The sequence below is a fragment of the Odocoileus virginianus genome, chromosome 2, assembly GCF_023699985.2.
Source record: "Odocoileus virginianus isolate 20LAN1187 ecotype Illinois chromosome 2, Ovbor_1.2, whole genome shotgun sequence".
Classification (NCBI taxonomy): domain Eukaryota; kingdom Metazoa; phylum Chordata; class Mammalia; order Artiodactyla; family Cervidae; genus Odocoileus; species Odocoileus virginianus.
Genome location: NC_069675.1, coordinates 96,435,471 through 96,447,860, shown reverse-complemented (window position 1 = coordinate 96,447,860; position 12,390 = coordinate 96,435,471). Strand labels below are relative to the sequence as shown.

General features: G+C 53.0%; 1 protein-coding gene across 1 annotated transcript in view; it reads right to left on the bottom strand.

Moving 5' to 3' along the window:
• The window catches only part of LAMC3 (laminin subunit gamma 3), a 65,885-nt gene that overhangs the window by 5,712 nt on the left and 47,783 nt on the right, over nt 1–12,390 (bottom strand). Inside the window, exons 18-25 of the mRNA XM_020875598.2 lie at nt 12,098–12,239; nt 10,650–10,855; nt 10,197–10,273; nt 8,879–9,013; nt 7,220–7,367; nt 5,568–5,717; nt 3,230–3,332; nt 889–1,088 (exon numbers count right to left, since the gene is read on the bottom strand). Coding sequence (XP_020731257.2) covers nt 889–1,088; nt 3,230–3,332; nt 5,568–5,717; nt 7,220–7,367; nt 8,879–9,013; nt 10,197–10,273; nt 10,650–10,855; nt 12,098–12,239 — 1,161 coding nt within the window. The remainder of the gene's footprint in view (nt 1–888; nt 1,089–3,229; nt 3,333–5,567; nt 5,718–7,219; nt 7,368–8,878; nt 9,014–10,196; nt 10,274–10,649; nt 10,856–12,097; nt 12,240–12,390) is intronic.

The window sequence follows — 12,390 nt, the reverse complement described above, 5'->3', positions numbered from 1 at the left end:
TCTTCATCCAACAGGTATGCACTGGATGCTGGCACAGTGCAGGTCGCTGGACCCTACCCATCTCTCCTCTGAGGAGAAACTCCAGCTATTTTACAGATGGGGTACAGAGCTACAGAGGAGAGGAGCTGGCCTATATCAAAACGACAGGACCAGAAACCAAGCCTGGGGGGCTCCTGCAAATCTAGCACTTTCTCTAGGCAGCTGTAAAGGCAGTTTAGGGGACTTCCCTGGTGGTCCAGTGGTTAAGAATCTGCCTTGCAATACAGGGAACATGGGTTTGATCCTCGGTCAGGAAACAGATCCCATAGGCCTCGGAGCAAATAAGTCCACGTATCACGACTACTGAAGCCCGAGCGCCACAACTACAGTCTATGCACTGCAACGAAAGATCCCGAGTGTCACAACTGAGACCCCACTCAGTCAGGTTGATTAATCTTTTTAAAAGAATACACTTGAAAAAATAAAGGCAGTTCACTCGGGAGCCAAGCAACAAAGCCAGTGATGGTGCTGGGGAGACTCACATCGATTCAGATTTGGCCCCAATTAAACAAGAAAAGCTGAGAGGTTTAGGGAGTAGCGCCCAACAGACCGAGGTGTGAATCCTGCTCATGTGATTGAAGCTACTGAACCAGGCGGGGCCCCACGGTCCCCACCTGTCCCATGGGGACTGCAGTGACATCTATTTCATGCGAAATCTACAGGGTCACCCGTGTGAAGCTCCAGAGCTCAGCGCCTGTGAGCCCCTGGTGAGTGCAGAGTACTCAGCATTGCACAAGGAAGGTGGCAAATGTGTGAGGGCAGGTGCCCCACAGAAGGGCACCTCTATGCCAGTCCTCCCCCAGGCCCAGAAGACAGGGATGCCCCAGGGGTCACGTCCCTGGTCCTGACCTTGGCACTGTCCTGGGCCAGCAGCTCGGCTTCCCTGCCCTTCTTCTTGGCCCTGGAGGAGACAGAAGCCGCATCTCCCAGCACCCTCTCTGCCTGCTTGGTCTTCTTTCTTGAGTCTGCAAGGATCCTGTCCTGGACGATGGCCGCCTTCCTCCTCAGCGTGGCCTGGTCCTTGGGCCGAGGAAACCTTGGCTTCATTCCTGTAAACCCAGCCAAAGGCTGTGTCAGGGGGGCTGGGCTCACGCCTGGAGAGCCCAACAAGAAGTCACCACCAGAAGCTGACCATCCCAGACCTTTGGACAATGCGAGCAGAGGAATGAGACACACAATATCTGTGTGTGCTACTTCTCAGGATCACCCAGGAAAAACATAGATGAGACATATGCTCTGTGAGTGTAAAGATTCATGTGATAGTATGATATTGGATTGGCCAAAAAGTTGGGTTGCGTGAGTGCGTGCTCAGTCTTGTCTGACTCTGCGACCCCCTGCACTGTACCCCGCCAGGCTCCTCTGTCCATGGAATTTCCAAGGCAAGAATACTGGAGTGGGTCGCCATTTCCTCCCCCAGGGGATCTTCCCGACCCAGGGATCAAACCCAAGTCTCTTGTGTCTCCTGCATTGGTAGGCAGATTCTGTTCCACTGAGCCAGCTGGGAAGCTCTTGTTTGGGTTATGGAACATCTTATGGAAAAACTCGAATGGACTTTGGGCCAACTCCACTTACAAGTCACAGGATTACATGGCCGTCAATGCCTGGGCCAGTGGAGATGGGAGCCACAGCCCAGTATATAGAAAGATCCATTCAGTTCTTTGTTTTTATGGACCACACATTTCTACTGGGGCTTTGAGATAGCTTATCATGATAGAGCAACTGGACCATTAAAGTGAAAAAACAAGGGCTGGAAGTAACTCGGAGGTGAGGAGGAGTGAGACGGGCCAGAAAATGAGGGCCGGGACAGTGCAGGGCCAGATGCTCCATTTACCAGTTAGCCTCCTAGCAGCCAAGACAAAAGGGGGAATTCTACAGTTCACATGGATTTTATTATCTAATAAAAGGTAGTGTCTCCCCATAAAGAAAGAAAGACTTTCCCCTTTCCTTTCAGATCAAATTCTAAGGGAAATTTATCCTAAGGAGTACTGATTATAGTTGTTGTTCAGTCACTAAGTTGTGTCCGACTCTTCGCAACCCCACGGACTATAGCAGGTTCCTTTGTCCTCCACTATCTCCTGGAGCTTGCTCACTCAAATTCATGTACATTGAGTGGGTGATACTATCTAACCATCTAACCATCTCATTCTGGGCTGCCCCACATGGTAGACAATTAAAATTTTAAAAAGAATCAAACCTTCTAATTTTCAAGGACATAGTAGTACATAATCATTCTATGAGAATAATCTGAAAGTTAGATCTATTTTACTTCTTGTACACAAAACTGGTGTTTCTTAAAGGGCACTCTGGGGAGTCCTAATTCTACAGGGTGTTGATAAATGCTATGGGATAATGTCAACTAAGTTTATATGAAGTGAACCGGGGGGGACGTCCCTGGTGGTCTGGTGGTTAAGAATCTGTGCTTCCACTGCAGGGGGCACAGTTTCAATCTCCGGTGGGGGAACTATCCCGCATGCCTTGTGGAGGCATGCCAAAAAAAAGTGAACCTGGTTTCTCTATTGCAGGATTTCTCAGAGCCTTTAGTATTCTGAGGTGTGCACTGCAAGGCCTCAGAGAGATCTATAGCAGGTCCCATTTCTTAAACTTATTTGAACACAAACCCTCTCTTGGCAGAACAGTTACAGGCTAAGGGCTGTTCCACATTTCATTTAGCAGAATTTCCTTTCTTGGTCTACCTATCTGTAAAATGGGGGCTCTTGGCCTCATTTTCCTAAAGTTCAAGAGAGACTTGGACTGGCATCAACCCATGTCCCCTTCTAAAGAGAAACACCGCACCCCTTCCCATTGCCCCACTGGACGTTGGACCAGGGCAGTCATTTGTGTACCAGGAACAGGACCCTGAACCAGAGTGGCCTGGATCAGGGATGGACAGCTGATGGCATCAGATTCTCTTCCCGTCTGCTCTTGAGGGGTTGCGTGCGGTCTGATGACAGATGGCCATGTGGGCAAGAATCGGGTGAGCGGTGTGAGTGGTGTGTGAGATGGGGAGGGACAGGCAACGACAGGAAAGGGAGGTCCTGAGAGGCAGAGGGAGCGGTGTCTTTGGCTCAAGCTCACATGCCTGGGCCTCTGGCCCTTGCAGCCAGGCCTGCCCAGGGTGAGGCCCGATCCCTGGTGTCTGTCATGCGCATTTGTGCATTGATGAGCCTGGGGCTAAGCAGGGCACACATGCCTTCCAGGTCAGCCAGCAGAGTCCTGGCTCCCGTGACAGTCACCGTGGCAGCCTGGACGGACGAGGAAGCTCGGGTCAGGGCAGCTCTGGCTTCCTGGTGCAGCTGGAGAGAGATGGGAGAGGTTGAGCAGATGGTGCTGGAGGTGTTCTGGGCAGAGCCAGGTCAGGTGGGCACCAAACCCACATATACAAGGTCCCCAAAGGGCACCAAAACGGACGCTGAATTATGCTGTTTACCAGGACCACCTGATTTGTCTTACTCTTCCAATATTAAACTTTGACTGTCTCTCCCAAGAGTTTATCTGTCCCACAATATCTTAGAGGAACACTGGAACCTAAGAACTAAAAGAAAGATGGATGACTGAAAGTTTCTTTTCAGAATGCTGCTGTATCTCAGCAAGAGGATGTGAAATGGAGAATCTGTTTCTTATACAACTTTTACTCCTAGGAAATTAGTTTCTTCCCCACTGTCACTAAATAAGGTGATGGTAGTGGTTTAGTCGCTGAGAGTCATGTCCGACTCTTTGCGACCCCATCGACTCTTGCCCGCCAGGCTTCTTTGTTCATTGGATTTCCCGGGCAAGAATACCGGGGTCGGTTGCTATTTCCTCCTCCAGGGGATCGAACCCAGGTCTCCTGCATTGCAGATGGATTCTTTATTGACTGAATCACCAAGGAAGCACACCACTAAATAAGGCTGGATCCTCAAAAGAAAATGGATCTGATGGATGAATGGATACATAAAATGTGGTATATCCACATGGTAGAAAAGAATGAAGTGCTGATATATACTATAACGTGGATGAACCTGGACAGTACTATGGTAAGTGAAAGCAGCCAGACACAAAGAGGCACGTATCACATGATTCCACTTGTATGAAACATCCAGATTGGGAAATCTACAGAGACAGAAAGCAGATTGGTGGTTGCCAGGGGCTGGGGGAGGGAGGGCTGAGGAGTGACTGCTTAATGGGTATAAGTTTTCCCTTTGGGGGTTTCCTTCTGGGGTGATGAGTGTTTCAGAACTGAGAGGTGATGGTTGCTCAACTTGGTGAGTGTGCTAAATGCCACTGTGTTGTACATTTTAAAATGGGTGGTTTTAGGGAATTTCCTGGTGGTTCAGTTGTTAGGACTCCACCTTTCCATCGCAGGGGCCACAGGTTCAGTCCCTGGTAAGGGAACTAAGATCCTGCATGCTGCATGGCCTGGCCAAAAAAAAAGGAGCAGGGTTATTTTATGTTACATGAATTTCAGTCAATCAATCAATCATGTGGGTTTGAAGAGCTACCAGATGCTGCCCAGGGAGCCCTCGTGTCTTAAGTCTTACTCCAAACGCCTGGCAGAGGCGTTCCTGGGAGAGGAAGGTGGAAGGCACTGTGCTGGGGCCAGTCACTGCACATTGGGGTCTGGTCCTGACCCTGCTGTGGTCTCATCTGCTCCCTGGACCAGGGGGATGGACTAGATCAACGAGTACCACCCCAGGAGACCCTAACACAGCACAGCTTGCCCAGCGTGTGACAGGCACGAGGCCCAGCTCTTACGATACTGGCAGCAAGCTTTTCCCCCAGAGCCTTGTTTTTAAAAGGACAATAAAGATGTCTGTGGGATAAGCCACTGCTGGGATAAATGGATGATGGATTTGAATAAAGTCTGTAGATCAGGCTCATTGTGTAACTATCATGTTGATTTCCTTACTCTGATCTTTATAAGGTGGTTAGGTAAAATGTTAACAGAAGGGGAATCTGTGTGAAGGGTATAGGGGAATTCTTTGTACTTTCTTCACAACTTTTTTCTAAGTCTAAAATTATTTTCAGATGAAAAGTTGAAAAAAAAAACACTTGAAGGGGTGCTTATACTTTAATAGGTTGGAAACCACTGGGTTGGGCTAAATTTACCCCATAATTCTTGAATTCCCTGATTACTTAGCACTGCCTCCGCTTCTGGGCTGGCAACTGTGGGGTCGAGCGCTGGAGTGATGTAGGTGTTCGCTAAAATATCTGGCAAGTGAACGAACAAATTCAAGACTGAATGAATGAGACTCCTCCCAGATGTAACGAATACCGCGTAGGGTGGTAGGTGCCGCCCTGGCTGCTGCTGGTGCTCTGTCTGTCTAGGCATCCTGCCTCCTCTCACACCTTAACTCCTTCTCAGGCAGCAGGACCTCCTGCCTTGGCAGATGCTGACTGAGGCTGTCTGGAGTTTTGTGGGGGAGGCACTGGAGGGGCAGAAAGAACTGCTCTGGTCTTTGCCCCTCCCTCCCCTGCAACCCCGGACCCCAGATCACCCCTGGGGCAGCCCCAACCTCCTCCCGGTGCTGCCTCAAAGGATGAGAGCCCACCTGCGTGAGGGGCTCCATCTCCTGCAGCACGGCATGGGCGGTGGCCTGCAGGGACCGGGCAGCCTCGGTCACCATGCGCTCTCTCGATGTGACCGTCTTCTCCAGCATCTGCACCTTCAGGCCCACGGCCTCGGCCTGGGACTTCTGAGGCTGCGGGGAGACGGAGGGCTCAGGCAAGAAAGGTCCCAGGGGCAGGATGGGAGAAGCCCAGTGGCAGAGACAGCGGGGGTCAGGCTGCACATGGACCCCCAAGACGCAGAGGAGCCAGCGTGAGAGAAGCCAGGCTGGAGAACCTGTCACTTGAGGCCTGATTCCAGTCCCAGCAATTTCTAGAAGCGTGGCCTCAGGCAACTCAGCTGATCTTCCCGTTGCATTTCCTCCTACTTGATTCTAAATTCCAGCCTGAATTAAGTACACGGCTGGTCCATTGTAGGTGGTGATGGTGGTTTAGTCGCTAAGTTGTGTCCGACTCTTGCGACCCCATGGACTGTAGCCTGCTAGGCTCTTCTGTCCATGGGATTTTCCAGGTAAGAATACTAGAATGGGTTGCCAATTCCTTCTCCAGGGGATCTTTCCAACCCAGGAATCAAACCTGGGTCTCCTGCATTGCAGGCAGATTCTTTACTGACTGAGCTACAAGGGAAGCTGCCAATTGTAGGTAGATTAGGATTACTCATAATCTTATACCTGGAAACAGCCAGTCAGATAAACATCCTCAGTAGATTGTTTTCTTTTTCTATGGTAGAAATGAATCCTAGCTGAGCAGTGACTTCCTGGTTTTGTTTGTTGGAGGCAAGCAGAGTGATTCCTAGGAATGTCTGAGTGTCTGAGGTGGGGCTCCTTTTAAGGATACGGGGGCTGAAAACCAGTGTCTAGTGCAACCCAACTGGCCCTTTGTCTAGCTTTACTCTGGGCAGGGGAAACGTGTCAATGGAGAGGACCAATAACCTGTACTTCTGAATTCAGACTGTCGTGTGGGGACTGCTTCTTACCTAACAACTTCAGTAGTATCTGGGGCAGCACTCAGGGCCAGACATGTCGCTACTGGTGTTTTCCTTTTTTATACACAGCGGGAGAACCAAAGGCCCTGAGCATTTAGCCTGGGGCCCATCAGTCCCAACAGAATGGGTCCCAGATGCATTTCTGTATGTTTAGTCTTTTTTTTAAGTTCAGCTCCCCAGTTTTGGGATTTCAGGATTACTGAGAAGTCCTGATGAGCTGATTTATCCAGAGGTGAGCCATGAACGCCCTCCCCGCCGCTGATGGATACAGCCCAGAGATAACGTAAAGGGTGAGCTCCATCCGACAAAGTAACCGAGGCACAGAGGGGGAAGGTCCTTGGCCAAGGTCACAGAAATGGAGTGGCAGGGCTGGGATGTAACTCCATGTCTGTCTGGTGTCATCGCCAATGCCACTGTGACGGAGAAGGGACCTCGGCCTTAATATTATTTTCGATACCTAAGACTGGCTTGAGTTCTGTGCCAGCCAGGCACTCTGCCAGGCCATGGAGGTTGCCCTATCTTTTAATCAACTGCTATCGAGCTAAAAATAAGCCACGTCATCTGCCTCTGCCTGGGCCACACTGGTTTCCCAGCCGCCAAGTTCTCCCCTCTTCCCGCCCCACGCAGAGCTCCAAGGATAGCCGAGCTGACCGGTGATGCCAGGGCGGCCGGTGAGGCCAGGCGCAGGGCGGCGTCCGCGCTGACTTGCTGCACGGTGCTCAGCACCCTCTCAGCTTCGGGCAGCGCCTCTGCCACGGCCGTGCCCAGCACCTTCTGGGCCGCGTGTACCTCCTGGTACCTAGGAGGAGACAGAGGCAGGGTGACCTGCGAGTGGGTGCAGGCTGTCCCTCCCGATCGCTGGCCCGACCACCCCCGCCTCCCCCACTGGAGCCCCGATGGAAGAGGCTCTGGCGACTGCCCGGGCAGAGCCACCATCTGTGGAGTGCGCGCCCAGCAGCTGGCCTCAGAAGCTGGCTGCTACTTGGCAGCTTTCTAATGAATGAAAAGGCCGCAGAGGCACTGTATTCTTGTTCCTCCATTCACTTAATTCAATCACGCTTTTCTGAAGGGGCTCCCGCTTGGTTTCCACTTGACAGTCACACGTTCTGTGAATGTCTGGCTTCTCTGGATGAATCTCCAAGAGGAAAAGGCCTGGCACTGGCGGAGGGATAGCAGCCCAGGCCCTAACGCCCTTGGGTGACCTTTGGCACACTGCTCTCCAGGTAGAGAGAGATCCCTGGGTGGCATGATGGCTCTGGGGGCCTTCTTCCCTAAAGTGCTATAATCAACCAACTAAGATAGCTTTCCAGTCCAGCTGTCCACATCTTGCTCCCCGCCACCCGCCGCCAGCTCCCCTAACCGTGGGTACTACTGGAGTGGACCACTCCCTGAGAAAAAAAGTGTGAGACACTCAGTCGTGCCTGACTCTTTGCAACCCCATGGACTGCAGCCCACCATGCTCCTCTGTCCATGAGATTTTTTTCCAGGCAAGGATACTGGAATGGGTTGCTATTTCCTTCTCCGGGGAATCTTCCTGACCCAGGGATTGAACCTGGGTCTCCCGCACTGCGGGCAGATTCTTTACTGACTGAGCTATGAGGGAAGCCACCCCCTGGGGTCACTGCCATCCCTCGTCCCTGTTTAGAGAACCAGCGCCCCTGCCTCTGGGAGTGAGTCACGTGATTCGCCCAGCCAAACTGATTGGTTCAGGCCAGGCCACCTGACTCAAGCTGGGCCAATCAGAGTCTCTCATCTAGGAAGTCCACTTGGGCTCAGTGAGACGCTGGTGGGTCTTCTCTGGCCCTCTGAATGAGGGGGCTAGGCAAGGGCCACCCCCTCCTCAGCAGAGAGTCAGGGGCCAAGAAGAAAGCTAGTGCCTGAGAGGCACTCCCCAGGGGCCTGGGTTGGGGGAAGCTGTGGGGGTGTGGTGGGGGGAGGAGGTGCTGCCCTGGACCCTCCTCTTTCACGTTCTCGTCCCTTCTCTCCAGAGGCTGAGCTGCACCCCAAGGCTCAGTGTGTGCGCTCAGTCATGTCTGACTCTTTGCCACCCCCAGGGACTGTAGCCCGCCAGGCTCCTCTGTCCCTGGGATTCCCCAGGCAAGAATACTGGAGGGGGTTGCCATTTCCTCCTCCAGGCATGAGTGGGTTCCTATAACTCACCACCGAGCAGACCCCGGGCATCCCACCCCAACCCAAGGACCATCAGGACTCAAGGGAAGGAAGGCGTTTCTGGAACCACTGGCCTCTGGTCAGGCCCTGTGGGCCCCGGGAAGCCAACCCAGGCTCCTCCCCACACCTGGGAGGTCTCACCTGTCCTCCAGCTCCTGCCGGGCCTCCAGGGCCGCTCTGCCCTCCACCAGGCTCCAGAGAAGCGCATAGCTGGTGTTGGAGGCGAGCAGGGCCCTCCGAGCCGTGGCCTCAATCTTGGCGGCGGTGTCCCTGTGGCTGTGTGAAAATACCCGCCTGACCATCAGCAGGAGCTCACACGGAAGGGGGCTTGGATGCAAACCTACACCCCCTGCGTGGTACTCTCACCATCCCACACAGTACAGCCACAGGGCCAGGCTCCTTTACCCTCTGTGCCTGACAGGCAGTGAAGGCTTGTTGGTAAGAGGACCCACGCCCCTCTTCCTGTTACATTGGGTTTATGCCTGCTGTCCTGGCAAAATGAATAATGGGGCCTTTCATCACACATAAAATCTCAGTTTGGACAATAGATTATATGGTCACCCTAATAAAGACAGCATAGAAAAGAATGGTCAAGATAGCGTGGGTTTGAATCTGGCTCTACCACTTATAACCAGGTGTCCTTAGGCAAGTCACTTCACTTCTCTGAGTCTCTTTGCTCATCCATAAAATGGACCTACAGTTGGCAAAGTACAGCCAAAGGGACACATTGTTTTAGAGCTTGTGTCTTTAAAATCTTAAGTTGCTCCTTAAAGGCAGAGGATGAAGCAATCCAAATACCCATCAACAGATGACCAGATAAACCAAATGTGACATATTCAAACAGTGGAGTAATACTATTTGGTTGTAAAAAAAAGAATGAAGTAATGACATCAGGTACAATATGATGAGCCTTGAAAATTTACACTAAGTCAAAGAAGCCAGATGCAAAAGACCACGTGTATGATCCCATGTATATGAAATGTCCAGGTTAGCAAATCTATAGAGACAGAAAGCAGATGAGTGGTTACTAGGGGCTGGGGAGGGTGGGGAGGAATGGAGAGTGATGTCTGATGGGTATGGGACTTGTTTTGGGGGGGGGCGGTGAGGAAAGTGTTCTAAAACTGACTGTGGGGATGGTATAATAGCATGATTCTGTGAATATACTGAACACCATTGAAGTGTTCAATTTAAATGGTTGACTTGCATAGTGTGAGAATTACACCACAATACAGCAGCTCCACCCGCCCCCCACCCCCACGTCTCTGGGCTCAGAGATGCTGTGGGCATCTTGCACAGCTCTCCCCCACCATACAGTCCTATTCTCAATGGCTCCAGCTTCTCGGGGTGGGGACGCCTATGGGGCTGGCCCCCACCCTGGAAGCCCTCGGGGGAAGGGCTGGCGCCCCTTCATGGTTCTGTGGACAGGACCTCACCAAGCTCCCGGGGCCTGGGGGCTCACCTCCTGGCGAAGGCACGCGCCTCTGTGGCCAGCTGGCTCCAGCTGGTGGGTTGGCTGAGCCTTTCCTGAGGAATCACCTTTAGAGGAAAGAAGGAAGTCGGAGGGAGCCGATGGCCCATCCCTGAAGGTTCAGGGCGGTATCTGGCTCAGTTATTGGGCAGAATCGGGCCATGCCACTTAATGTATAAATGCTCAGAGCCAGCTGCGAAGTCAGCATCCAGTGGGCGGAGCCCTAGAGCTTGGAAACAACAATAACGATGCCTGCCACTGGCTGGGCATTCACTATCTACTTGGAATATGCCTCGTGCTTTGCAAACATCATCTCACCGGATGGGCAGAGGAGCCACTGTGTGACCCGCTATTCTGTGGATGAGAAAACTGAGCCTCCCAAAGTGGGGACATGCCCCAGGCTCAGTCAAGGGGAGGGGTCGGGGAGGGGGTCCCCTAGGGTACCAGAGCTGCGAGGATGGTGGCTGCATGCAGAACCTCCTCTTCCGAGGACTCCAGTGCTGCCGCTAGATCTGCCAGCTGGACGCAGGTCTTCTCCGCTCCGGCCTGGGCACAGCGGGCATTCCTGCCCAGCGCTTGCAGCTGCTCCCGGGCAGCCTTCACAGCACCCTCGAGGCCTGTCACCTGCTCCAAGAAGGCTTCCTGGGCCCCTGCAGAAAGCCCCCAGCCAAGGGGTCACAGAGCAGTCGAGGTTTCAAGGTAAAGCCCACAGTCTCAGGGTGCCCCAACTGTGGCCTCCACTCCCCCTGGGCACAGCTTGACTCCCTCACCAGGCCTGAGCACTGGCTCCAAAGGAAGAGCCTCCCACATTTTACAGATGCAAAGGCTGAGGCCCAGAGATGGCAGATCATGACCTAAGGTCCCCCATGCAGGAAGTGAGCCACAGACGAAGGACTGGAAGGAAGCCAGGCCTTTTAGAGCCACAGCGAGCGATTCCTGAATCAAGAGAGCAGTAAACTGTCCCCACTAAGTCAGCTCTATAATTCACAGCATGGCTCAGAGTGGACATGTAAATGCACAGCATCTGACACCTCCCTATTTCGTGAGTCTGGCAAACTGGTGCTCAGGTCACCTGTGGTGGCTGCGGGAGGACAGGTGCTTGTGAACTTAAATCTTGACAAAATAGCCAATTGGCTTCTGACGCCCCCATCAGTGTCCCAGGGCCAAATTTCACCTCGACTTAATGACAGTCTTGTTTCTTATTTACCATTGACTTTCTATGCTGGTGGCTCAGATGGTAAAGCATCTGCCTACAATGCAGGAGACCCGGGTTCAATCCCTGGGTCGGGAAGATCCCCTGGAGAAGGAAATAGCAACCCAGTCCAGTACTCTTGCCTGGAAAATCCCATGGACTGAGCAGCCTGGTGGGCTGCAGTCCATGGGGTCACAAAGAGTTGGACACGACTGAGCGACTTCACTTTCCCTTTTCTATGCTGGGGATACAGCAGTGAGCAAAATGGCCAACAGTTAAGACAGCAGGAACTTTACCTGTTCAGCACCTGGGACAGCGCCTGGATGGTCATTCCTTGAGTGACTGACTCAGTGAATGAACCCAACTCCTGCCCTCCCTGAGCTTACTGGCACAGTCTAGGTGGTGCAGGGGACATGGGGACTGAGGTTGTAGTCAGAGACTGATCTTAACAAAGCTACAAAATACAACAGGGCAAGGGATACTGAAAGAGAGGTCTGTGAGGCGACAGGACTGCATGGTAGGAGGGGCTCACCCAGCTGGGGAAATCAGACAGGCTCTCCCAGCAAGCGAGTTCTCCTAGGGGTGAGCCCAGAGCCCCCGAAGCATCCTGAGGCCAGACTGAGGGGCTCCACGGTGGGCATCTGACCAGCCAGCCCCCTCCCCTGGCCTCCCAGGCTCCCACTCTGCTGTCTCGCTGTACCTTGCAGCAGGTGGGGGCCCTGGTGGACGTCCCCCCGTGGGGCCTCTCCCTGTAGAATGTCCAGCGGTCCCCAGGGCCTGCCGCAGTCAGACCCTTGCAGCCATCCCTCCATTAGGGTCAGCCTGGCCTTCAGCTTGGCAGCCTGGAGGGGTCAGGGAGGGAAGCGGGTGTGAGGCTGGTGGCCTGAAGTCCTGCTTGGACACCTCTGCTGGTTTCTGCCTGGCCTGCTGTCCCCGCAAGTGTTGCCTTCTCCAATCCGAATCTAGGCCTCAAAGCTAAGGATACACTGGACC